Consider the following 27,712-nt stretch of genomic DNA (forward strand, 5'->3'; position numbering starts at 1 on the left):
AGAAAACTCGTTTTTAGAACTTCTGAAAAGCATTTTAGAGGTTAAGGTGCTGATTTTTATTCTTTAAAGAATAAAATTTTTATTCTGTAAAGCCCAGTGAGCACTGTAATTCAAACCATACCCAACAGATGTATCTGCAGCTGAGTTTCTCAGCTCATCTTCCTTCAGTTTCTCTTGTTTCTCTTTCATTTTTTGTTCTTGTTCCTTCAGTTTTTCTTCCTTCCTTTTACGAATTCTGAAAGTTAACATAAAATATTATAGTCTATTTGATGGGAGATAAACTTTTAACTTTCAGCATATTGTTTTAATCATAAAATTATAGAAGTGCTCTAAATGTTATCACAAATTACAGTGTAGTAATTCATTTATAACAGTTAAGTCATCGAACATCAGTGTGAGCCAGTATCGCATTATAGTTCAATGTGAAATATCATTTTAGATGCAAAGAAATAAACAGCCTTCATTAGCACAACTAACTATAATTATCTTTTACCTAGCAGCTGCTTCTTCCCTCTCTTTCCGATGTTGTTCCGCTTTTAACTCCCGGAACTCCTGCTTTGCCTGTCGTAATATATCAACATAATCTTCAATGAAATCCCTAGTAGAAACTAGGGTCAGTAGTTTCCCACAGAGAGCATGAAGTATCTTCATTTTTTCTCCTGTCAAAAGTGGGTAAATAACTTCTGTATCATCAATGGCAAAAAGGAATTGTTTGAGAAATCTTAATTTGTGGCTCAATGTGAAAAAGCTTAATAAAGAATAGAAAAAAGTCTCTGGACCAAACATGCCAATGGCATGTTTTCAGAAAAAGTACCTCTGAATCCAAATTAACAGATACATGACATACAAGGTATTTCAAATACAAATAATTACCATATAGACCAATTAAACAGACATGAAAAACTTTCTAATGACAAAGAATTTTTTTCAAGTTTTAATATTTAGGCTCACGTAGGAAGTTCAAATTAAAAACTAAATTATTACCATGTGAATTAAAAAAGGGTGACAGGCAAATCGGTACTCTGAAAATACTGCACAAAAACACTACTACAAAGTATAATAACTATGTGAATGTTAGGAATGAAGGCACTCTACTTTTATTATATTTATTATATATTTATTATATGTTCTCTTAAATAAGTATATTAAATTAAACTCTATGTATTTGTGCATTGTAATTTTTTATCCAAAAAAGGAAGTGAAAAGTAACTTCATCTTAATTTTATATACCATTTCTCATACCTCAAACACTGTTCAAGCAAATGTTAGAATTTAGCAGCTACAGCTTAAATTTCTGATATACTGACAAATAAAAGTTCTGGCTAATTCTTACTTATCCTTCTAAATTTAGTAGATTAACCACAAATTTTTAAAGTAACAGAAAACCTACATGAAAAAGAAAAGAACATCAGAAACAGCTGATATGAATATCAAGAGTAGTCTCCACCTGGGTCACTCTTTGTATTCCAACAATTTTTTTTTAAAAAGATTTTATTTATTTATTTGATAGAGCACAGTTAGGCAGAGAGGCAGGCAGAGGGGTACGGGGAAGCAGGCTTCCTGCTGAGGAGGGAGCCCGATGCAGGGCTCAATCCAGGACCCTGAGATCATGACCTGAGCCAAAGGCAGAGGCTTAACTCACTGAGCCACCCAGGCGCCCCTTCCAACAATTTTTTTTTAAGGATGGTTCTCCTTCTCTTTTAAAACGGCTATCTGAAATTTCTCAGCAGGACCTAGTTTTCTGGGCTAAAGAGAAAGAGGAGGGGAGGAAGTGGGCAAATTATACTGATTCCAACTTGCAAAGCTTACCTGGTGTCAAATCATACACTGAAGTGCTTGCCAGTTTCTTCACGAGACTGGGGTTGCTCAAACGCAGCTCCATACAGGCGTCGTCTGTAGCATCAAATCCTCCTCGCTTCTGATATCTATACTTTGCATTTGCTGACGTTACATCAGCACCTGAAGCTAAGATGTGCAGTCTGAGGATTTCAGAGAGAGTGCAGCTATCAAGATCCAAGCTTTTCAAACTGCAGCCTATAGTTGTTAAAAGATGAAGTTGTCATTTAGAATATCAGCAGTAAACCCTCAGCAATGTAAAATGTACCTTTATAAAATTAAAAATAAAAAGCCAAACAACAAAAAAAATAAAACCCACACATACCCTGGTGCAACTGCGGCCACGCAGCTGCCAGAGATGCAACTGCAGACAGTGCAGATTTTGTGGGGTCTGCATCTTCATCCAAAGCCTCTGTTAAATCTTTAAGGAAATAAATACTTTATTCTAGTGAAAATCAAAATTGGAATCTTTGGGAATAATGCCTTTCTAAAATGATGAAAGAAACAGCAAACAGCTTAACATGCGGAACCTCAAAAGAACCAACGCTAGGTACAACAAGCATCATTCACATGCTGCCTAGTGTCCACCTTCAACTAGAAATCCCGAGACATGTACTGCACACTCTTATTTCCTTAGTTAACACAGAAGACCATTCCAAGTTAACAAGTTACAAGATGCACGTATACATTCCCCCCAAAATGGTACAGTGCACTTTTAAAAACAAATCTCTTTGCTCAATATAACTTTAGAAAAGTCTACTTTGAAAATCAGAATCTCTTTGAAGATCCCCAATCTTATATAAATTTTTTAAGATCGAATCATAACAACGTATGGGTTATAATCACAAAACCAGCACAGAAAAAGAACTAAAACAACTTTAAGGTAGAACTTCTGTCTCTTAACCACTGATTTATCCTCTTCATTTAAAGTTCCTGTTTCTACTTTGAAAACTCTCCAATCTAAGACACAACAGGAAGAGTTCCCTGCATTTTCTAAGTAAACTGCTTTAATTCTGAAAGTCATGCCTGGCTTACAAACATGACTACAGAGTAAATCTACTGACACAAATTGTATAAAGCATTAGCATATGCAATTATTCCTAATTATAATACATAGATGATAAAAAAAAGATTAAAGTGTCAACCATGAAAAAACTTTAAGCTTACGAGAAAACCTGTTGTTATATCACAGAACGGTGGGAATAACTTCAGACTGAGTCGGATAATACATATTCTAGGCTCAGCACTGCCAGTCCCCTAGTTTCTAGATGTGCAGCCTTCAGACAAATCACTTAATTGGCTTCCTTCTTCTTAAAGGGGTGAATCTCGATCAGCAGTTTTTAAATTCTTCCAACTACGTCTTAGGAATCCAATACAAAAGAGATAAAAGTTCCCTTGTTCAGTGGGATATGGAGATAATAACCCTGACCAGACATCTTTCCAACTCTCCTGCAGGGGCCCCCAGGAACCCCTGTACAACTCACAGTACTCCATGGATTAGAGCTGGAAAATCGCTGGGCAAAACTCCATCTGTGGTTCCTTAGCCTCCTACTATGTTCCCCTTCCGAAAGTTCACAAGCTGACAAAATGAACCTCAGAGAACAGAACTACTGTCCTTTACTAAAAGGAAAAAAGCAGCTCTGGGATCATGTCTGATTACAATCATTGACAATTTCATGGCAGTTAAAGCATAAACACTACTACACGGGAGAAGTTATCTGACTGAACATTGCATATGTGCAGAAGTTTTTCCTCCCAGGCCATGAATCCAGCCCAAATGACATTCTCTTCCTTCTTACCAGGGAAATACTAGAGCTAAAACTTCTTCAATTTTCACTTTACATGGAAAGCCGAAGAAAATTAATAGGCACTCTAAAATTAGCAATAGTCTTAGTTACAGAACTGTAAAAGTGAACTGGCCCTCTTCCTTTGCAGCAATCACCACATTCAACCTATTTTATCTGTAGTAACTTTTAACTTCCTAGGACAAAGTTATAAAGGCCTTAGGAAATGGACAACCAACAAAATGACAGTTTACTTTTAATTGTTTAATTGTAAACTAGCATGTTAAAATATGTGTTTTTTTACAAAAGATTTTATTTGTTTATTTGTCAGAGGAGGGGAAGGGAGGGAAAGACAGCACGAGCAGTAGCGTTAGGCAGAGGCAAAGGGAGAAGCAGGCTCCCCACGGAGCAGGGAGCCTGATGTGGAGCTTGATCCCAGAATCCTGGAATCATGACCTGAGCCGAAGGCAGACACTTAACCAACTGAGCCACCCAGGTGCCTCAAAATATGTATTATTTAACTCAATTATCTACCAAATAGGACTCTCAAGAAAGTGTATTATTACTCTAGGATTTGCTTAGAGACAGTCACTTGGGTACATCATACCAAGAGAATACAGTTGCCCTTGAACAACATGTGTTTGAACCATGTGGGACCATGTATAAGTAGATCTTTTAAAAAAGACTTTTTAGGTACTTATTTATTTAAGAGAAAGAGAGAGAAATTTAGAGAGCAAGCAGGGGGAGGGGCAGAGGGAGAGGGAGAAAGAATCTCAAGGGAGACTCCGTGCTCAGCGCGAGCACGATGGGGGTCTTGATCTCATGACCCTAAGATCATGACCTGAGCTGAAACCAAGAGTTAGAGGCTTAACTGACTGAGCCACACAGGTGTCCCTATAAGTAGGTTCTCTCTCTCTCTCTCTCTCTTTTTTTTTTTACAATATAGTACTGTAAATGTGTTTTCTCTATAACATCTTCTTTTCTCTAACATACTTTATTATAAGAATATAGCCTATAATACATATAAACATACAAAATATGTGCTATTTAACTGTTTATATTATCAGTAAGGCTGCCAGTCAACAGTAGACTGCTAACAGTTATTTTGGGGGAGTCAAAAGTTATACTTGGATTTTGGGCTGGGGGTAGGGAGGGTTGGCATTTCTTTTTTTTCTTTCTTTCTTTTTTTTTTTTTTTTAAAGATTTTATTTATTTATTTGACAGACAGAGAGATCACAAGTAGGCAGAGAGGCAGGCAGAGAGAGAGGGAGAAGCAGGCTCCCAGCCGAGCAGAGAGCCCAATGCGGGGTTCGATCCCAGGACCCTGAGATCATGACCTGAGCCGAAGGCAGAGGTTTTTACCCACTGAGCTACCCAGGTGCCCCAGGGTTGGCCTTTCTAACCCCTGTATTCTTCAAGGGTCAGCTGTATGTTATGATTATCTGAAAGTTACATTTATCATCACAGAAACCTAGAATCTATAATTCTAACACTGAACAATGATATTTTAGCAAAAACGTGAAAAGATGCTATATAAGGGTACTCCTCTATATACTTTGAAGGGCTTTTTTCATGATGTAAGACTAAAGAGAAGAACTGAAAAAATTTAAAAAAAAAATTTATTTATTTATTTGACAGACAGAGATCACAGGTAGGCAGAGAGGCAGGCAGAGAGAGAGGAAGGGAAGCAGGCTCCCTGCTGAGCAGAGAGCCCAATGCGGGGCTCAATCCCAGGACCCCAGGACCATGACCGGAGCCGAAGGCAGAGGCTTTAACACACTGAGCCACCCAGGCGCCCCGGAACTAAAATTTTTAATGTAAGATGTAAAAAATTGTTGGTCAAAATTTCCAAGATTTGATATAAAAAAAGATGGATAATTTTATAGGCAATGCTAGGGAAACAAATATCAAAGTTTTCAAAATCTTTGCCATATTATGAGGCAGTATAGCATAGCCAGTATGAGGCTCCCAAGTAGGCTGCCTGAATCTGTATCCCATCACTTTCTTACTAGCCATGTGTCTATGGGCAAGTTAATTAAACTTCTTAAGTCTAAGTTTTTTTTAAGTAATGGCAGAAAATAATTATTAACAACCTACTGATGTATTATACCTATCTATACCATAAGGATGGTATGACCATTAAATGAAATAAAGTATATATAGTGTCTTATGTCACTTTCTTTCAGAAAAAACTGTGGGGAAGCTTTTTTGTAATGGAGATAGGAGAACATAGGTAAAATAACCTGGGGGAATAGCCTAGGGTCCTTACTATAACTGAAATAACTATGTAAAATGTAGTTGACAGGACAGGGAAGTGAAGAAGATTGGAAAAACTCCAAAGCATTTTTTCCCCTAATACTTAAATAAATAACTTCAAAAGGAGCATGAAAACCTTTATTTAATGACCAATACTCATTTAGAGGTAGATCTTGCATTAGCATGTATAGATTAGTCCTCTATAGGATTAGAGCTATAAAAATTACAGATCAATCATGAAAGGAAAATACAATGGCAATACAAACACCAATAGTTGCATATATTTTCTTTAAACTAGCTGATTTTTCCAATATAATTTCCTTGTCACCCCATTTTTGGTCATCTGTACAAAACTACAAAATTCACCCGCTTCAAATCCTGAATTAAATACAAATTTAAGGTCAGAAATTATGTTAAGGTCAGAATTTGGTCACCCTGTAATGTTATTGGTCATTAAGATAATCTAATGGCTATTTGCCACATTTTCTGTCTTAGATAATTCATCTTTAGTGCTGGTACTTGTTATCTTAGAAAATCTTTAGACTTTTATAAATTGTTTTCTCTTCTATCTTCCCTTTAGTAGAGTCTCATTTTATGGACTAAGTCATCTGATGACAAATGGGACAACACTGTTAAAATGACCTTGATAAGGGACCTACTATGATGCTTAGCACTCAAGCTCGAGAATATATTTAGTTTGAACTCAGGCTGTAAAAAGAAAACCAACATCAGATGCGTAGTTATTATTATCCTGTTGCTTTAGGGCCCAGGCATAAAAAAATAAGCTCACATTATCTGAGGTCAACAATACTATCTGAATGCAAGAATGTCCCATCTTTTTGTATTGAGAATGCTAACAAAATGTCTCCCAAAAGTTATTTCTTATTGTGAATTTGTATGCAATACATTGAAGTATTGTTTAATAAGGCTTCTAATAAGGCTTCTTCCATTTATCTCTCATGTGACAAGGTTCACGGAGAGTATAATTCAGGAAGCCAAATCGATCTCTTTTTATACATGCTTAACAATTCCTCTGATTAAGGTAAGTCCTAAACAAAATAGAGAACATACTCTATTTTAAAAATAAAAAGGGTTTCTCCAAGAATTATTCCTATGTTAATATGTACCACACACTGACTTTAGATATTTAAGTGCATAGAATTTAAATAGCAAAATTTCTAGGTCAAACTGTTGGTAAAATAAAAAAATTAAATTTTACTTAACTCTGATCTACAAACTATCACATCTGAAATGAAATCAGCAGAGTATTTTCAATTTAAGTACTGGTAACAATAATTAAAGTATTTCCTTAGGTGGGGGCAAAAAAAAAAAAAAAAAAGAATCAGTGCCATTTAGCAGAATCTCTTGGAACTAGATACTGATCAGTGACATCTATAAAGCTCCTAAATCAAAAGTGAAATCTAAAAGAATAAAAAGGAAGACAGATTGTGGGGAAGGGTAGATATTTTAAGGTCATCAGAAACAGGATACATTAAAACAAAGTTTTTATAAAACAACTGATAATGTATTGTTCATATATGATTCCAGAACTGGGAGACTTGAACAGCTATATTTTATAACTGTAAAAGCGAGGTTAATTTTAAGATAACCTTCAAAGATCAGTTCCAAAGCTACAAAGCTACTATCAATCAGCAATAATACTGAATTCTGACCTTTGGTGTCAGCATCCGTTATTTGCTCTTTGGCTACTTCCTCTTCTTCTTCAGCTATCGCCTGGAAGATGGCAGTCAGGAAGAAAAAAAGCAATTCACATAGTGGGCCTTCACTGTCATTTCCTACAAGAGCTTCCTCTAACACTTCTGTGAATAAAATGTTTAAAATGAATTTAAAGTTCTGTTCATGTACTGAAAAAACAACTCCATTGGAATAATAAACATTTTAATCAAACAGCCTATGTAATTATTTTAAGTGTCCATTTATCAAAGTAGAATATTATCCAAGGCCAAATCAAAAAACAATTTATAGTGATTACAATAAAATACAATAAAATCATAAGCCAAAATCACTACATTCAGGAAAGTCAAATTAGCCTCAGCAGATCAATACCATATTTCATTTTAAGTTTAAATTTCAGGTACAAATTAAAGCACATATTAAAAATTATCATTTTATTCTAATTTGAATAACAACTCAAAGATTTGTTATTGTTGCCCCACTGTTCTCAAGAGCTATGTGAGACATTACTGTTAACAAAGTAGTGCAAAGGAGAGGTAATCATTAGTATCAGGGATAATCTTAATATTGTATCCAAGTCATAAATGTTATCTAATTTATCTTACCTAAACCAGCATTGTTTAGACCTTCTTGATCTGCAAGGCACAATGATTCATGCCTCACCAAGTTCATAGAGAAACTGAGGGAATGTGAAGTGAAAGCCCTCCTGAAGAATACACTTTTATTAAAATAACAGTAGCATCATAATTGTGTCTTTGAGGGTCTTTATTTTGATTTTAAGAAAGTTATTTTGCTACTTAACAATTAAAAATCCAAAATGAGACCCAAAGCCCTTCTCAATTAATGTAGTTCTTATAATGTTTGTACAAAGTACAAGTACAGAGTCAATATAGAATGACAAATTAAGGGAGGCAGTAACTTGTCTCTAAATACAGCTGATGTCAATTCCTTCCTTCCCTGCACTTATGCAAACCATGACAACGTCAAGAAGAGGAATCTATTCCTTCACTCCCTTAAATCCCAGCAGGCCTGACCAATGGAATATGACAGAAATAAGGCTTGCCAGTTCCAACCCTAGCCTTAAAGAAGGCTGGCAGTTTCTGTCCTCTTCCTTCTTGGAGCCCTTAGCTGCCACATTACAAGTAAAGGCTACCCTGATGGAGCGGGATGCTCATGGACGAGCACTGAGGCACCAGGCATATGTGGGAGGAAGCCATCTTGAACATGCAGTCAGGTAAGCCTTCAGATGACTCCAGACCCAGCCCACTTCCTGTTACCACATGAGAGATTCCAAGAAACGGGTGGACAGAGAGGTCCAGTGACTCTACAGAACTCTGAGATATATTAATTTTTTATTTTAAACCACTAATATTAGGGTGAACTATTAACACAGCAATAGCACTTGCCTAGGGTTACTCCCTCAGGAAACTCATCTTGAAGATCAAAAAGTTCCCCAAAAGCATTAAGAAACTCCAGAACCATCAGAGCATCACCAAAGATTTCAGGAGGTAGTCTAGTCTTCACTGGAGTTGGTTCTGGAAGTTCCTGAAAGATTAAACAATTTATGTAACTGTTTGAGTTATATAGTGGAGAAAACTGGAAAAGGTAGATATATACTCTTTGCTGAATAAGATTTCAGGTAGACTAGTGGTTCATAACCCTGGATGTTATCACAATCACCTTTGGAACTTTAAAAATTATAGATGTCTTGGCCTTATTCCAGCTTTAGTAATTACAGTCACTAGTGACTTTTTAAAAATCAAGCTAAGAACAACTTTGAGCTGATGTGTACTTCTGACTACATTTTCTAGTTAAGAAAGACTTTTAACCTAGATTCTGAGATCAAGGCATTATTAGCTACATCAATATTATCCTCAATTCAGGATCTTCTTAGGATATGGAATAGAAGTAATCCACCATCTACTGAACATGGTATTGGTTCCTTACAAACTGAGATGCATGATAATACTGGATTATTAACAGCTATACAAATGACAAATTATGTCTGCAGAATGAGAATCATTTTTGAAGTCTGTTATAAAACACTAACAGTGCTGCTTTGGGACTCTACCTATAGCATCTGCTTAATTGACTATTTCCTCTCAGTTCAATATGATCCCGCTGTTAAAAAAAAGAAAATTTAATTAGCAAAGCCACATAAGGCACGTAGAGCATAGGTGTGAAACGTCACATAATATACTTATACCTTAAGATCATCACATTCCATATCTTCTCTAGGTTTACTCCACTGTTTTAAGTATTCCATATATTTTCGCTTTTCTTCCCGTAATTTTTCTCTTTCCTAAAACAAAAGGTTAATAAAATTTTTTATAAGAATTTTGTAAGGCAGCATCAGCATCACCTGGGAACTTGTAAGAATTACAAATATTTGGGCCCTAACCCGGACCTACTGAACAAGGAACTTGGTTTGAGACCCAGGAGTTGATGTTTTAGTAAGTCCTTCCAGTGATTTTGATACATGCTCAAGTTTTAGAACTACTGATTTAGAACTACTGATACAATGCCTGTCTAACACAACTGCTGCAAAGATGGAAAGGTCTCATACATAGTAGCCCGTGGATAAATACTAATTCAATCTGACTCTGCCTACAGGGGCTCTTCCATTTCAAATCAATTAAATCCTGACAAAGTAATGTAACAAATTATTAGAGTACCTAAAATAAAACCTCCCCCCATATTTCTAGTATAGTTGTTATTTTCAAGATTCATTTAAGTCTAGCAGCCTAAGGATAGAGGAACCAGGAAGTAAAAGCAGTATCAGAACACAGTTGGTAGGTTTCTTTTTCTTTCCATCCAGGCCACTTCTCTTGCTCTCTTGGTCTTTTGATAAATACACTTATTTCTTGGTTCTTGTATTTGACACTGGAAGATAAATAATGACCCTAAAAAGTCTCCAATAAAGCAGAGTGTAAAGGAAATATTTTAAATTGATTATAATTTATAATTACTTTCCAATAAATATTTAACATATGTTAATATTATTCTCTTCCTTTGAAATTTAGGACCACTTGAGGTAACAGATGGGCACTTATCAAATTTTCAACATAAAAAGATAGTTACAGAACTAATTCTGCTATAGTAAGTCTTCCCCTCCCTGCCCCAAATAATTCTTGTAGCATGTAATAAGATGGGTATTCTCATTCACTGTTAAGAGTGAAAATAAGCACATTTAGCAAACACATACCTATGTACATTTTAAAAAATGTTCTTAGCCTTTGACCTATTATTCTACTTCCTAAAAATTTATCCAGGTATATCATCTAAAAATATTAAAAACTTTTATTCATAAATTTGAACAGGGTATCATCATTTATGAGCAAAAAATTATAAAGTACTTTACTTGTATCTATTTGATTAACTATTATGCAGTCACTAAAAATCCCACCTTACTTAGTTTACTTAATAACATGAAGGGATTGCATGGAGCACTGGGTGTGATGCATAAACAATGACTCTCGGAACACTGAAAAAATAAAGTTAAAAAAAGAGGAAAAAATAACACGAAGGGATATTTCAATAATGTTAAAACAAAAAAAAAATTACAAAATTATAAATCCTGCATTTCTTTTTTTAAGGCCCAGAATTAAGATTAAATATAAACTGAAGTGCTAAAAAAATGCTATCTTTAAGGGCACGTGGGTGGTGCATCTGGTTAATCATCTGACTCAGTTTGGGCTCAGGTCATGATCACAGGGTTCTGGGAACAAGGCCTGTGTTGGGTTCCACACTCAGCAGGGAGTCTGCTTGAGATTCTCTCTCTCTCTGCTCCTCCGGTTAGTGCTCTCTCTCCTTTTCAAATAAATAAATAAAATCTTTAAAAAATTGCTATCTCTAATGTTAGCACATGTAGGTTACAAGTAGTTTTCTTGTCCTCTACATTTTCTGGAGTGTATATGTATTAGAGACCTCCAGCCCCAATCCAATGGCCTATTTGAAATAGTTCAAGAAACTACAGGCAATTTAAACGAGCACAGGGTGTAACAGGATCAGCTAGGGCTGCTTGCGAATATCTGGGAAAACCAAGGACACTTCCTGACTCTGGAGGAAACTACCTACAGAATTCTCGAAGAAATATCTACCACTAAAGACTGTAATAAAAGATATGCTGAAAAACCCATTTTTACAGATACTTTTTCCTTCAAGGAGAATAAGAACACTAATAATTCTTATTATTTGTAGATTTTATTGTATTTTTCCAATTACAGATTTTACAAGTTTTATGTATATCATCTCCCCTAAATTTAGAAGTCTAAATAATGAAGAAAATCAACTTCAGAATTGTTTTTAAGAGGCTTTGGGGTATAAAGACAGGTATGTGTACACACACACACACACACACACACACACACGTTGAACCTTAAATTATTAAATTTTTTTTAATTATTAAATTTTCCAAAGCAAAAGAGAGATAAAGCAATAACTGTTTATCAGCAGTCTATGCACGACTAGAAATATGAGTCAAAGTGTAAAAGCATTTGAAAATTAACCATGAATTTAAGTATGTAAAACCCAATACTTATTATATAGAGAGCATAGCTAATATACTTGAATGAATACCTTTTCTCTTTCTATTTTAAGTCTCTCTTTTTCCTCTTTTTTCTTCAGTCTCTCCTCTTCAACAATTTTCTTTAATTCTTCCTTCTTCTTCTCTTTATCTTCCTTTTCTTTTTTCTTTGCTTCTAGGGCATCTGCTTTTTCTCTTTTTAATTTAGCCTTTTCAAAAGCTGTGGAGAAGGTCAAAGTTAGAACTATTCACAGACAGAAAATATTTTTTAAAGTAACAAAATAATCCCTAAAATAATTTATGGTTAAATGTGATCAGTAGAGACTCACGAGGGTTGTAAATTGCTGGAGGGAGCCAGCAGGTGATTAAAATGGGAAAGCAAGTTGGCTGGGTTTAAGACAAACTACTGCACTGGGACAAACCTCTACCTGCCTTTCAAAGCCCTGTTACTACTCCAAGGGTGGTCCTAAGATCAGGAGCAAAATATCACCCTGTTAGAAATGCAGACTCTCTTCTCCCACCCAGACCTACTAACTTAGAATCTTCATAAGATTCCCAAATGATTCATATGTATAGTCAATTGTGGAATGCAATGTTTTATAAAGCTGCGTGAATCAAGCAAATGGCGCCAAAGAGTCTGTAAGCCATAGAAACTCTAACATGTGTGTAATCTAGCATTAGGCTGGTTTAACAGGGGATACCTTGAGATACTGTTTTAAGAGATGAACACAGGTCTCATTTATCATAAAAATCTACAGATACCTGAGGGGGATTTTTATCATAAAAAACTACAGATACTGTAGATAAAAATCTACAGATATCTGATACAGATACAGATACTGAGGCTTAAAAAAAAAAAACCCAAATAAAAGAAATATGCCATATCAGAAACACCCCCCACCAAGCACAGAGAAATATTCTTTCCTATACAAACAGTTTTTGGAGAGAATGTTAAACTCACCCAGTGACTTCATTTCTTCTTGTTTCAAAAGTTTGTCTCTTTCTTTAGTAGCTTTGTTCCTATAACCTGCAATAGTCTGTTTATTAGCAACGCTGTCCTCCTAAAAAAACAAACCAAGAAACTAAAGTTGTAGACCACCAAAACTTTTACAAACTAATGGTCTGGCCTTGTTCTAACAGTAATAAAAATTTTAAACTCTCATCAAATTAAACTCTCATCTTACTATAATAAGATTTTATTCTAAGCATAACTGAACTTTTAATAACTTTATTCAGTAACAGAGAGAATTTGAGTTAGTTCTATAGCTCTACAAATTAGTACAAAAATGTCCCAAGAAAAACAACCAGTGATTTACAAGAAAAGCCTTAAAAATATGCATTAGAAAAAATTTTTTTTCCATGGTACCTTATAAACAAAATGGTGTAAACATCAAATGTGAAAGAGGCGTATGTCTATAGTCAATGTCAAATAATTTCAGAAGATTTCTTTTTACTGTACTTCTTGGGAGAATAATGGTCTGTAACCTACTTAGTATGATATTTTTATTATCTTTTATCTTTTATATGCTCTTCATGTTTCAGTCCCATAATTTATCTCTGTATTTCTGCTGCTTTACATTTCAGTAACTGCTTATATGCTTGCTTCCACTTTGGTATAAAATCCCCGTGACATTAAAGTTATGTCTAATTCACACTTGAAACTGCTACAAGTCTCATTGCTAAGTAGTTATCAACATATAGTACATACATTGTATACAAAGGAATGTGCCCCTTATTAAGGCTATGTGCAGGAGGGGAGCCAAAGGGAGCCAGGGAGCCAATGACCATTCTTGATTTTAAACAGTTTTATTAAGAGCTACAATGTAGTTTTCATTCATTCTCTACTTACCTGACTAATAGATACTCGTTTGGTAAGAGCTACAATGTAGTTTTCATTCATTCTCTACTTACCTGACTAATAGATACTCGTTTGGGAGGTCTCCCTCTTCTTCTGTTAGTAGGACTAAATATAAATGTGGGTGGATCATCAGGGAAGAAGTAAGAAAAATCTTGTTCTGCTATTTTATATGTTGCAAGAGATGACGCCTTCATTAAAAAAAAAAAAGACACAGGGTACAGTAATAACACCATTAGGAAACCATATATAGATTTAAAATGTCTAAAATTTTGTATGACTGCTATTAAAGACTAGGTCAAAAACATTAGAATTTCATGTGTTAATACACAGTAATACACTTTTAAAAATTTTCTCTCCCATATGTTTTTTTAATTTTTTTTTTTAAAGATTTTATGTATTTATTTATCAGAGAGAGAGAGAGAACAAGCAGGGGAGTGGCAGGCAGAGGGAGAGGGAGATGCAGGCTCTCCGAGGAGCAGGGATCCTCCCGCCCTCAATGCGGGATTGGATTCCAGGACTGTGGGATTGTGACCTGAGTCAAAGGCAGCCATCTAACTAACGGATCCACCCAGATGTCCCTGGTTTTTTTTTTTTTGTTTGTTTGTTTTTTTTAGTTTTAGGGGTAGAATTTACTGATCTATTAGTTGCAGATAACATCAAGTACTCCTTACCTCAAATGCCCTCCCATCATTCCATCTCCCAATTACCCCAACCAACTCTCCCTCCCCTCTCCTCCAGCAACCCTTAGTTTGTTTTCCAGAGTAAGAGTCTCTTATGATTTGCCTCCCTGTTCTCATCTTATTTTACTTTTCCTTCTCTTCCCCTATGTTCACCTGTTTGTTTCTTAAATTCCACATATGAGTGAAATCATGTATTTGTCTTTCCCTGACTGACTTACTTCGCTTAGCATAATACCCTCTAGTTTCATCCACATTGTTGCAAATGGCAAGATTTCATTCTTTCTGATGGCCGGGTAATATTTCAGTGAGTGAGTGTGTGTGTGTGTGTGTGTGTGTGTGTACACAAAAATTGTTTATCCAGTAATACACATTTTAGCTGGTTCACTTAATCTATCATTAATCAGCTTTCCCAGAAAGAAAACCACAATTCAAAGGGTTTTCCCCCCATAAAATATGCAGGAATCCTTCAAACGTTTCTTAAATTCTAAAACTATTTCAAAATTATGTTTATATAATAATCTCTTTTGGATTGCATTGCTTTTGACTTATTTTGTATGGAATTTTCTTTGTAAATAAATAACCCATATATTTAACATTACAAGTCCACTGTATTAACCCAATTAATTTTTCTCAACCATTTCCTAAGTGCTGAAGATTTAGATTTTCCCTCCAATTGGGGGTGAGAGACTTTTTAACTTAAAGACTTTATGTATCAAATTTCAAAGCTGATCTGGCAAAAAGGAGAAATGCTGATAAATTCCTTTTTTTAAAAGATTTTATTTATTTATTTGACAGAGATCACAAGTAGACAGAGAGGCAGGCAAAGGCGGGGGCGGGGGGGAAGCAGGCTCCCTGCTGAGTAGAGGGCCCGATGTGGGGCTTGATCCCAGGATCCTGGGATCATGACCTGAGCTGAAGGCAGAGCCACTGAGCCACCCAGGCGTCCAATGCTGATAAATTCTTAACAAGTTTCAATTCAGATTTAAGTTCAGAAAAGTCAACTTTTTTTTTCTTTTTTTATCAGAAGTTGTGCAGTTTTAGGATATTTGCTAAATCCAAAAGTTTCAAAACTTGTTCACCTTTCATCCAAGTCCAACTCTAAAATTTTTATTTTTGGTCTAATAGCCAAGATCATCATTCCTTCTCTCCAAAAAAATTGAACATGGCATTCACAGTAGTATCTTTCAGAAAATGTGTAAGAAAATAATGATAATAAATATTTAGGGGCACCTGGGTGGCTCAGTCAGTTAAGCATCTGCCTTTGGCTCAGGTCATGATCCCAGGGTCCTGGGATCGAGCCCAGCATCAGGCTCCCTGCTCGGTGGGGAGCCTGCTTCTCCCTCTCCCTCTGCTTGCCGCTCTGCTACTTGTACCCTCTCTCTCTCTCTCTTTCTCTGTGTCAAATAAATAAATAAAATCTTATAAAATTTTTAATTTTTTTTAACACTTCAACTGGGAATCAAATTTTCTGTGTAATAATTGTAATCATGGTAGAACATAACTTTTAACATTTAAAACTCAATCAGTTCTGGGCATCATAATAAATCAAGAATCTATTAAGATTTTGTATTAAAGTCTATTAAGATGGTTGCTGTCTATCCCACATAAATAACTCCTGAATATATAGAATTGTCCTTTAAAAATACGAATATAAAACATATGGGTGGTTTCTTCTCAAATATATATGCTTAAAAAAGGTCAAAATAGGCTTTAATACATCAATTGCCAATGTTTCTTCTTCATACACACATAACACAATAAACAAATGCATCTTCGTGTTCTTGAGTACTCCTAATAGTGGACTATACTCACATTGGGTATTAAACTTTGTTGTTTTGGGGTTTGTGTGCAAGTACACTAGACTAACCACTAATAACTTTCGTTACACTCTAAGAGAAAAACGTGTACTGTCACTTTAATTTTCATTCATTCATTTATTATTTTTTAAAGATTTTATTTTTTTATCTGTCAGAAGGACAGAGATTGAGAGAGAGAGAACACAAGCAGGGGGAGCAGCAGGCACAGGGAAAAGCAGGTTCCTCATTGAGTAAGGAGCCTGATGCAGAACTCGAACTCAGGACCCTGGGATCATGCCCTGAGCAGAAGGCAGATGCTTAACTGACAGAGCCATCCTGGTGTCCCAATTTTCATTTATTTATTAAGTAAAGTTGAATGTCTGTTCATGTCTACTGATTGTTTATTTTCTTTGGTGAAAAACTGCCAATACTTCTTACCATTTTTTTTCCCAATTGGGTTGTTTTTATTCATCAATATGTAAGACATTTTTATAAGTTAGGGAAACTGGTCAACTTGCTATTTATGATAAACATACTATAACTTATTTCATATATAACAGATTGCTTACCAGTGCCAGCACTGTTCTAGCCACTTCTCACAAATATCTGAATCATTAACTTTTTGTAAGCATCTTTTTACATGGCTATCTGTGATTTTCAATGCCACAGATTGAGCACAATTTAAGCTTTTCCCTCTTACCAAGACAAATACATAAATATGCTCACATTAACAAAATTATTTCAGATGATTCTATCTTACGTTTTCAAGTTTTTATATTTCATCTACTGTGAATTTTGATCATGCCTATTTGTTTATTTTTCTACTAGGATATTTATGTTTTTTAATTGCTTTGAGCTCCTCATTATAGTCACTGAAAGTATTTTTCCTCTAGCACTTGTCTTTCAATTCTATTCATGACATTTTTATTTTTATTTTTTGAAAATTTATTTATTTATCACAGAAAGAAAGTGTGTGCGTGCACACAGGTGCAAGTTGGGAGGCAGAGGGAATCTCCAAGTAGACTTGCTACTCTGAGATCATGACCCCAGCCAAAATCAAGAGCCAGATGCTTAACCAGCTGAGCCACCCAGGCACCCACCTAGGTGCCCCTGAACCTACCTTAAGTTTCTATTGTCAAATAAGTCTTATTCTTGGTATTTCTTTTCTCTTGCTCCTCCTAAGTACTTTAGCATGCATAACATTAAGAATTATTTCATTTCCTTTTTTCTCCTTTGAGTTAGTTCTAATTTTGTTTTCCAAGTTAACCAGGTGTCCCAGTTTTGTTAAATAATCTATCTTGGTTTGTAGAGACTTGAAATAGTACTTTCCACATAAACTCATATCTTCTTTTTTTCCATTTCTTTTGATGGAACATTTATTTATTATGCAATACACAAATCTTAAGCATATAGTAGCTGATTTTTGACACATGCATACGTCTCTCTACCCATTCTACTGCTTTTTTACTTAGTATTTCTTCCAATATGAGTTAAATATTTCTCAGTTAAAAAAACTAGTCCTAGTTTTACCATTTAACTTTTTATTTACTTTACAATGTGAGACTTCTAAGCTTGATTTTCCCCCTCTTAATGATTATGAATAAAATAATCCATCTACTTAGTATAGGTCTCTGATGTTCTTTTTATTATATGAATTGTTTTCCTCTCTAGTAGAACTTATTTTAGCATTGTTCTTTGAATTTATTTTTGTGAGACAGGATCCCACTTAGAAAAATACAGTTGTTCCCTTCCCCTATAACATTTTCTTTTTCCAAGTTTTCCATATATTACTCTTACCTGTCTTGGTTGATCTTTTTTACAAGGGGTAAAAAAGTGCAGTACCTGAGCCATCTAGCAATTCTAGCAATTGCAAAAATAGTATTTAATAAATAGAAAAATTACTAAAAACTGGCTCCAGATGAAAGAAGAACTATTTTCAAACACTTTGAAATAACATTTCTGCAATGTTTCAACTTTATAATACAACCCGTTTCTTTTTTCTTCCTTCCAATAAATAATTTCACTATTCTGATTACCTTAATTTTAATGACTCCATCTTGTGGTTCACAGTGTTGCTTCAGAAAAAGCTTTAATTTATCACGAGAAAATAAGTGTTTTCTCCGGCTACCAGGGAAAGAGGAGGAGAAAGAGTAAAGTGTTAGTATCAAAGAATTCAGTTTGAACTTGATAATCTCCGTAAATCCATAACCTCTATTTCAAGCTTAGGAAAAGAAGGATATTTCATTTTCCAATAGCATTTATGTAGAAGTTATGAGAAACTTTATACAGAAGTATTTATGTAGAATGTTAAAAGATCAACAAGTGGATCTATTATAAATGTCCATTATGAACATAGTATATGCATTTGTTGCAGAAGAACCACTTAGACACCAAATAAACCTCAAGGAAAATATACTACAGAGTAAACCTAATTTTAGAAAATTTGATGATCATTCTTACAAATATCACCGTTGAAATTCTTTAAAAAATTAAAATCAGCAGACTACAAGATTTCATATAACACTAAGTAGGTCAACATTCGAATGGTTATTGTGAACATTCTTGAACACAGGTTGTTTCAAATTCTAAAATATTTCATATTTGCTGCCTTCAAAAGGCAGCAAACAAATTCATGGGATTAAGATGAAAGAGAATTAGAATTAAGATTCCAAAAACATGCTATTTTTGATTTTCCCTTGCCCCCAAACTCAAAAACCACCACCACAATGGTAACAAACACCACCAAAACCAAATCAAAACAAATTAAAAAATCCGCCAAAATGCCCAAGTATTTCTAGAAAAGTTCTGGAAAGAAAGCAAATGTTTTAATTGAATTCTATGTATTTCTTTCAAGAGAAAGCCAACTTAAAAGCTTCTAAGAGTGAATGAACAATATAGGAGTTTTAAAGTACTAGTCTCCTCAAAAATGTATATTCTTATAGAAAGGATTGGCTTGCTGTGCGTACTTACTGGCTTACTGTGCTATCCTGGCTTCTTAACAATAAGAAGGTTAATTATCTCTTGACTACTGAATAAACACACCAGTGCTCAAGAATCGTATTGTCCTACATGGCACTCACTAGCCTACTTAAAAAAAAATAGTTAAAAACAAGTGTGCATAATCTATGAGCATTATTTTGGGAATACTATTCTTTGGCATATAATAAAATGCAGAATGCTCCAGAGATCTTTTTTTTTCAATTTTTATAAAAAAGATTTTTATTTATTTATTTATTGTCGGAGAGAGAGAGAGAGCGCACACAAACAAGGGGAGAGGCAGGCAGAGGGAGAAAACCAGGCTCCTCAATGGACAAGGAGGAGCCCAATGCAGGACTCAATCTCAGGATCCCTGGATCATGACCTGAGTGAAGGCAGACGCCCAACCAACTGAGCTAGCAAGGTGTTCCCACTCCAGAGATCTTAGTTAATGATGTACCCCCAAAACCCAACCAAACAAAAACTACACTCACCTCCTTAAATAAAGTAATATATCTGACTCAGGAATTCACAACACTTAGGTTATTATCACTTTTCTTTGGACTCATATGAGTATATATGAGGCAAGAGGTATATGAGAATAAGTAAAACCATTTTTTTAAAAAAGATTTTTATTTATTTATTTGAGCAAGAGAGCACACATGCACAAGCAGGAGGAGTGGCAGGCAGAGGAAAGAGAGGGAGAAGTAGGCTCCCTGCTGAGCAGAGAGCCCGATAAGGAGCTGGATCCCAGGACCCTGGGATCATGACCTGAGCTGGAGGCCCATGTGTAACTGACTAAGCCATTCAGACACCCCCAAGTAAAATCATTTTACATCAAATGAAATGCAAGATTGACTACTAGGTAGCAAGTTGATCAATGGCTGATAGCGTCAATTTACTTTCAGATGACTAGGGGCCTAACATCAGCACACAACAATAGGGATTGTCCTAAAAATAGATCTGTGTCACCTAAAGTCATTTCCTTTAAATATTAACCACTAATTATCCCTCTTTTATTTATTTAATTTTTTTCTTTTCTTTTCTTTTTTTTTTTAAGATTTTATTTATTTATTTATTTGACAGGCAGAGATCACAAGGAGGCAGAGAGGCAGGTAGAGAGAGAGAGAGAGAGAGAGAAGCAGGCTCCCTGCTGAGCAGAGAACCCGATGTGGGACTCGATCCCAGGACCCTGAGATAATGACCTGAGCCGAAGGCAGCGGCTTAACTCACCGAGCCACTCAGGCGCCCTATTTATTTAATTTTTAAAAAAAGATTTCATTATTTACGTAGGGGGAGCACATGTGCAAGCAGCGGGAAGGACAGAAGGAGAGAGATAGAGAAGCCCAAGCAGACTCCAAGCTGAGTACTGAGCCCGACTTGGGGTTCAATCTCATGACTCTGAGATCATGACTTGAGCTGAAATCGAGAGTCAGATGCTTAACTGACCACACCAACCAAATGTCCCTCAAACAGGAATTTTTAAGGATACTAATTTGCTATTATTAACTTGAAGGAACAGAAGAGACTGATCAGATGTTTGTGTCTAATGAATAAAATATTACAAATGTGACCTATTTCTAAGTACCATCAGACTTCTCAGCATTGAAAACTGAGTTCTCTCATGAGAAATACCTTGCAAATAGGATCCTTCATAATTTTTTAGACTGAAGACTCTTTGGGGTTAGTTACAAAGGGCTCATGGAGTCCATTGAGATTCACTTTATCAGTCTATAAGTGTACATTTATTTTAAAAAGGGAAACAATCACAGGCAACACTGTTTGTTCTATAGCGAATCTTAATTGAACACAGTTATTCTATTTTTAACCAGCATGGGTGAGATACTGAGTTTTACCTTATTTGTGTTGCTTTAACAATAGCACACTCATACAATTCTTTTTTAGTGGGTTGCACCTTATACTTGAATAATAAGGGATCGATTGCATCTTTTTTCTTCCTAAAAAAGAGCAAAGGTATAAATCAGTTAATAACTTGTTTGAAAATCTGAGATTTTAAATAGAAATACAGTTTCTAAGAACACACTGTAACAGAATCTAATGCATTTTTAGTTTAACTAGGATTTTATAAGTTACTAACATCCCTCACCATTCTATTAGCCAAAATAGTACAAAGCACTATTTTATGTTAGGTATGTATTTCAATCATTCAATAAATTTTCCTGTGAAGAAATCAACTAAAGATGAAAAAGCACAAAGTACCCAGTTCAGGTAAGATAATTTTTTTTTTTTTAATGATTTTTTTTTTTATTTCCAGCATAACAGTATTCATTATTTTTGCACCACACCCCGTGCTCCATGCAATCCGTGCCCTCTATAATACCCACCACCTGGTACCCCAACCTCCCACCCCCCGTCCCTTCAAAACCCTCAGATTGTTTTTCAGAGTCCATAGTCTCTCATGGTTCACCTCCCCTTCCAATTTTTTTTAAAAAAAGATTTCATTTATTTATTTGGGAGAGAGACAGTGAGAGAGGGCATGAGAGGGCAGAAGGTCAGTGGGAGAAGCAGACTCCTTGCTGAGCAGAGCGCCCAATGCGAGACTTGATCCTGGCATTCCAGGATCAGGACCTGAGCCCAAGGCAGTCACTCAACCAACTTAGCCACCCAGGCACCTTAGGTAAGATATATTTGTAAGCAAACAAATAGCTCTTGGATTTGCTTTTAAGCTTTTTTCTTAATAGCTATGTAAAGCAAGAGCAAAAGTGGTGATAAACAGTTCACCCTGTTTTAAGAATTGGCAGAGGGTATAATTTAATCCTTGTCTCCACCAACTTCTCATCTCGTCTTTCCTTTGGGGATGCATTCATCCATCTGTCCAATAAATACTTAAGAGTGTATTATGTGCCCAAAACTAAACAATAAAGATTAAACAGTGAATGAAAAAGATCATAGTGGGGACATAGAGGCAAGCAAAGAAACAAAAATCTGCAGCAGGGTAGGTGGTAAGCTATGAAAGGAATTCATAGGTACTCTCTGTTATAAAGTGACAGCCCTGATCAACTGACGGGATAGGGCTGATAAGTTAACATTTAAGCAGAGATCTGAAAGAAAAGAGGGAACTCTCCTGGGAAAATGAGTTTAAAGGAAGAGAGAAAATAGTGTGCAAAGGCCCTAAGGTAGAAGTAGTCATGGTTTGCACAAGAATGATAAATAAGGAGAATAAAAGAAGAAGATCCAGTTAGAGAAGAAGCAGAAGGGCTAGATTACAAGCAAATAATAAGGGTTTTGGATTTCACTCTGAAAAGACACTAGAGGATACTGAATAAAGGGGGGATAATGACTTAACTTACACTTCAGAAATATTACTCTGGCTGCCAGACTGTTGGGCAAGAGTGCAAACAGGGACATCCATTAGAAAGCTAGTGCAATGAACCAAGTGAGAATTGATGGCAATTACAGACTAGGGTGGTCGTTGGCAGTAGATGACAAGTGGTTGGATTTTTGATAAGCTGCTGTGAATGCAAGTACATATGTAACAGGCATGTGAGTATGGGTGACTGAGATGAAAATGATAGGAAAGGACAATAAAGGAAGCATTTAGCAATGAGGGTCAGATATAGCCAAAGTGTTATAAATACAGTACACACAAGGTGGGGGGTGCGGAGAGACTCAGACAGAAGGGATGCATGAGACAATCACACAAATAAAACGGAAGTATTCACCTTTAACTGCATTCAAGTTTCTAGTTGGAGAACGAAAGATCTTTACATTGAGACCCAGTATACACAGGAAATATATTTAATCATTCAACCGGACTATATGGAATGCAGTCTAATATTTTCTATTCTGTTAAAATTCATTATTAAATTAATTTCACAACCTACACAAAGCTATATAACCCGCAGTTTGAAAATCACAGTCCCAAAAGAACAGATCAAAGAGAGAAGTCGAAGTGTTCAGAGAGTAATACTGATGTGAGTTTCCGATAAAGGAATTTCTTGGAATGAAAAGAAGGGGAAAAAAAAAAGGATCTTAATGAATCAGCAGCAGTTGTTCAAGAACAGACTTGATTTTTTATCTTGATATCATTTTTTTAATCAATCACTACCATTTTATACATATAAGGGGTTGATCAAGCATAATATAGATTGCACTTAAAAGATTACTGCCAGGAGCATTATATAATTATATTTTAAGTCACAGTTATAAATCTATAAATATATTTATTTTATTTATATATTATTTATTTATAGAAAACTTGTTTGGACTTTATCTTAATGGATTTAAGGTTATAAAAATGTGATTTTTTTGTGTATATAAAATTATTTTTTTCTTGCTATATCATGAAATTCATTTTTTTAAAAGATTTTTATTTATTTGACAGACAGAGATCACAAGTAAGCAGAGAGGCAGGCAGAGAGAGACGGGGAAGTAGGCTCCCTGCTGAGCAGAGAGCTCCATCCCAGGACCCTGAGGTCATGACCTGAGCCGAAAGCAGAGGCTTTAACCCACTGAGCCACCCAGGCTCCCCATAAAATTTGTTTCTGAAGATAAAACATAACAGAACTAAAATAATTTTTTCCAATCAGTGAAAATATTCTTGTGGGAGTTTTGTTATAACTCCTACACAAAATTCTATATAAATAAAATCATAACTGGATTATTTCCAAGGAAATACGGTTGTTGGAAACCAACAGAAACTGCTTATCATATGGATTCACCTATAAGACAGGAATTAAAAGATAATACTAAAAATAAAGGGGCACCTGGGTGGCTCAGTGGGTTAAGCTTCTGTCTTCAGCTCAGGTCATAATCTCAGGGTTCTGGGATCAAGTCCCACATTGGGCTCTATGCTTGGCGGGGAGCCTGCTTCTTCCTCTCTCTCTCTCTCTGCTTGCCTCTCTACCTACTTGTGATCTCTCTCTGTCAAATAAATAAAATCTTTATTTTTTTTTTAAAAGCCCATTTTAACAATTTTTCTCCTTTGCTTCCTAAAGCCTAGACCTAAATAGCTGGAATACTAAATTGAATGTAATGATCTTAGCCATGACTACTAAGAGACTGATTTTATTAGCAACAAGTACAGATCTATTACTAGCTCTACACTGGCAAATTAACACCAAATATTATATTTATAGAAATTAGATCACCATTCCAATGATTTATTCACAAAATTTTATCACCGATTTATTTTATAAATATACCATATTTCAATATGTCTAGTTATATGTAGTTTTTAGCGGGGAGGGGCAGAGGCAGAGGGAGAAACTGCCAAGCAGGCAGGCTCTATCGTGGGACTCAGTCTCACAACCCTGAGGATCATGACCTGAGCCAAAATCAAGGGTCAAGCATTTAACTAAGCCCACCAGGTGCCCCAATACATATACATTACATATAATGTATATGTAACTAGGCATATTGGCATATTGTATATATTATACATACATGTTATATGTATATATAATTTTATATGTATTATATATTATATAATTATATATTTTTCTATATATAATTTATTATATATTATATATTTCAGTATTATATTATATATTTAGTTTTTATTATATTATTATATATTACATATAATTTTATATAATATTATATGTATTATATATAATTTTATTATATATTATATATTATATATATAATTTTAGTTCTACTTTTATTTTCTCATAATGGGAATTGTTTTTGTTGCTATCCCATGGACAATATTTGACACTAAAAAGGCAGTTAAAATTTTTTTCTATAGCAGTACAACAGAAATGACAAAAGATCAAATAATTAAGCTTTCAGCACAGGGGTTATTTATGGTGGTGTTTTGTTTGTTTATTTTTAGAATTTAAAATGCTAACCTGACCTCACACATAAAAATTTCATATATGAACTACAATTAGCAAAACAATTAGGTCTACTTCTTTAAAAATAACACTTGGATAATACGTAATTCACACCCTGAAATATTATACAACAATGAAAATGAATCAACTATAGCTATCATCACAGCCAGATTACACTGCATGAAGGAAGTCAGTTGCATAGTATTTCAAAATGGGATACACAATACACTTTTCAAGGTTCCTAAAATAATTAGTTTTTCCTTGTGCTCTTGCAAATTACCACCAGGATTATAAAATGTTACCAAAAATGTATCCTTGTTCATATACTATTTTCAGGTTAGAATAATATTTTTAAGATAATTTTAAACTTCAAATAATATCTGCCTAGAGATGACTCTATAAAACTCTGATATTCAGATATTCATCAATATTTTCATCATTATTCATTTTCATCAATTATTTCCAATTTCATCAATTATTCATCAATATATTCACAATATTATTATTCATATAAACTCAAGCATCTATCAACAAATGAATGGATAAACAAAATGTAGTATACACATACAATGGAATGTAGAGTGATAAAAAGTAATGATTAGAAAAATTAGCCTCATCTCTTTCTAAAGTATATTTAAGACAGGTATATCAAAGCTCTATTATAAATCTCAACATACTATGACATGGCTGTACCTTGGAAAATAGTACTAAATGAAATAAGCAACACACAAAAGGACAAATGCAGTATGATTTCACTTATATGAATATTTAGAATACGTAAATTCACAGAGACAGAAAGCAGATTAGAGGTTACCAGGTGATGGAGGGGGAAAAGGGAATGTACCATTATTACCTAACGGGTATAGAGTTTCTGTCTGGGGTAAAGAAAAGGTTTTGGGAATAGTGGTGATAGTGGTATGATACTGTGAATGCAATTAATGCCATTGAATTATACACTTAAAATGGCTAAAACAGAAAATATTATATATATTTTAACGCCCCTTCCCTGGAATGCTGGTGACCATTTTGAGCACCTAGGCTTAATTCTAAATATGCTGCCTTAGTAAGTCTCACAGATATTTTTAACTAGGTGATGTGGAAACATTTTTAAACTCTGAACGTCCATTTCTCCTCAATGATAAAAGAATATGATCACCTACCCTTATAGAATGGTTCTGAGGAATAAAATAAATAAGAAAACAGATGTGGGTGCTGTTATACAGCTCAAGTAATGGAAAATGACCAATAAAGAACTGTTCCATTCTCATCCTTTCAGTCCACCTACTGAAACGTGAGAAACTCCAGATTATGTTTTGTTGTCAGGGAGCAACCTAGAAGAAGTAAAATTCTTACTCACTTAGGTCATAGAATTGATAGAAATAACAGAACAAAGGCCCAAAGATGATTATGTTTCACTTTTCCTGGTATATCAGAATACAATGGAAGCAAGCTATAAATAAGTAGGCATTTTATGATGTTGATGTATATAGTGAAGGCTCAGATCCTTTTAGAATCACCAACAGGTTAAAATACCTGTGAATAAAGTAATTAATTAGCTTACTCACTTTTTCTATACCAAGTATATTCATGGAATAAGGCACAAGCTATTTAGGCAGGAAATCACGGTCAAATTAAATAATACTCTGTGATAAGCTTGTTATACGTGGCAGAAGTAGAATTGATGGGAATAAAGCCACATATAACAAGTAAAATATTTACTATTACTAATGGGGATTATGAATTAATTTGCTTTGTACTCAAGGTACCAAATCAGCTACAAACTATGCATGTACCTCATATTCAAAAAAGGAAGAGAAAGAACATTAATGAGCTGAATAATGGAGTGCTGAACCTAAGAGTCTAGACATTCCTCATCCTAAAGCACCTCACAGCATCTACAAGAATTAGAAAGATTAGGTTAAAAGTTACTACAAAATAGGGGTGTCTGGGTGGTTCAGTAGGTTAAGCGTCTATAGGCTCAGATCATGATCTTCGGGTCCTGGGGTGGAGCCCCCGTATTGGGCTCCCTGCTTCTCCCTCTTCCTGCCCCTCCCTCTGCTTGTGCTTTCTTGCTTGAGCTCTCTCAAATAAATAAAATCTTAAAAAAAAGTTAGTATAAAATAGCCTTAACTGATAAATCGTTTAAAATGAAAAAATTTAATGCTTACCATATTTAAACATCAATTTAAATAAAGTCTTTTATATACAAATCTATATTTAACCCTTCAAGACTCATATATAATTAACTCTATTTAAGGGTTATAATCATTCATACACTCCAAACAAAACACATGAACTACTGTCAGGGCTGCTAAAGGACATATATTAACCACCATAATACTCAATAATTTTGCATCATAAACTCTATATTCAATGAGGGATGCGAAAATCTCTTTTTTGTCCTTAATAAACTATCAACTCAAGAAAAAAATGAGATGCATCAAAAGACTTAATACATGGGATCATGTCATGCTTCACTCACCTAAAAATTGTTTTTTCTGTCAGGCA

General features: G+C 34.9%; 1 protein-coding gene across 2 annotated transcripts in view; it reads right to left on the reverse strand.

Annotated features, from left to right (window-relative positions):
* The window catches only part of BAZ1A (bromodomain adjacent to zinc finger domain 1A), a 92,093-nt gene that overhangs the window by 27,243 nt on the left and 37,138 nt on the right, over positions 1-27,712 (reverse strand). Inside the window, exons 4-15 of one of the 2 annotated variants that reach the window (XM_032344020.1) lie at positions 21,263-21,364; positions 18,467-18,554; positions 14,008-14,142; positions 13,058-13,157; positions 12,150-12,316; positions 9,778-9,873; positions 8,978-9,116; positions 7,550-7,696; positions 2,162-2,257; positions 1,810-2,034; positions 494-659; positions 122-235 (exon numbers count right to left, since the gene is read on the reverse strand). In XM_032344020.1, the coding sequence (XP_032199911.1) occupies positions 122-235; positions 494-659; positions 1,810-2,034; positions 2,162-2,257; positions 7,550-7,696; positions 8,978-9,116; positions 9,778-9,873; positions 12,150-12,316; positions 13,058-13,157; positions 14,008-14,142; positions 18,467-18,554; positions 21,263-21,364 (1,575 nt within the window). The remainder of the gene's footprint in view (positions 1-121; positions 236-493; positions 660-1,809; positions 2,035-2,161; positions 2,258-7,549; positions 7,697-8,977; positions 9,117-9,777; positions 9,874-12,149; positions 12,317-13,057; positions 13,158-14,007; positions 14,143-18,466; positions 18,555-21,262; positions 21,365-27,712) is intronic. The other variant, XM_032344019.1, reaches the window with a different exon arrangement.

The sequence above is a fragment of the Mustela erminea genome, chromosome 5 (assembly GCF_009829155.1).
Source record: "Mustela erminea isolate mMusErm1 chromosome 5, mMusErm1.Pri, whole genome shotgun sequence".
Taxonomy (NCBI): domain Eukaryota; kingdom Metazoa; phylum Chordata; class Mammalia; order Carnivora; family Mustelidae; genus Mustela; species Mustela erminea.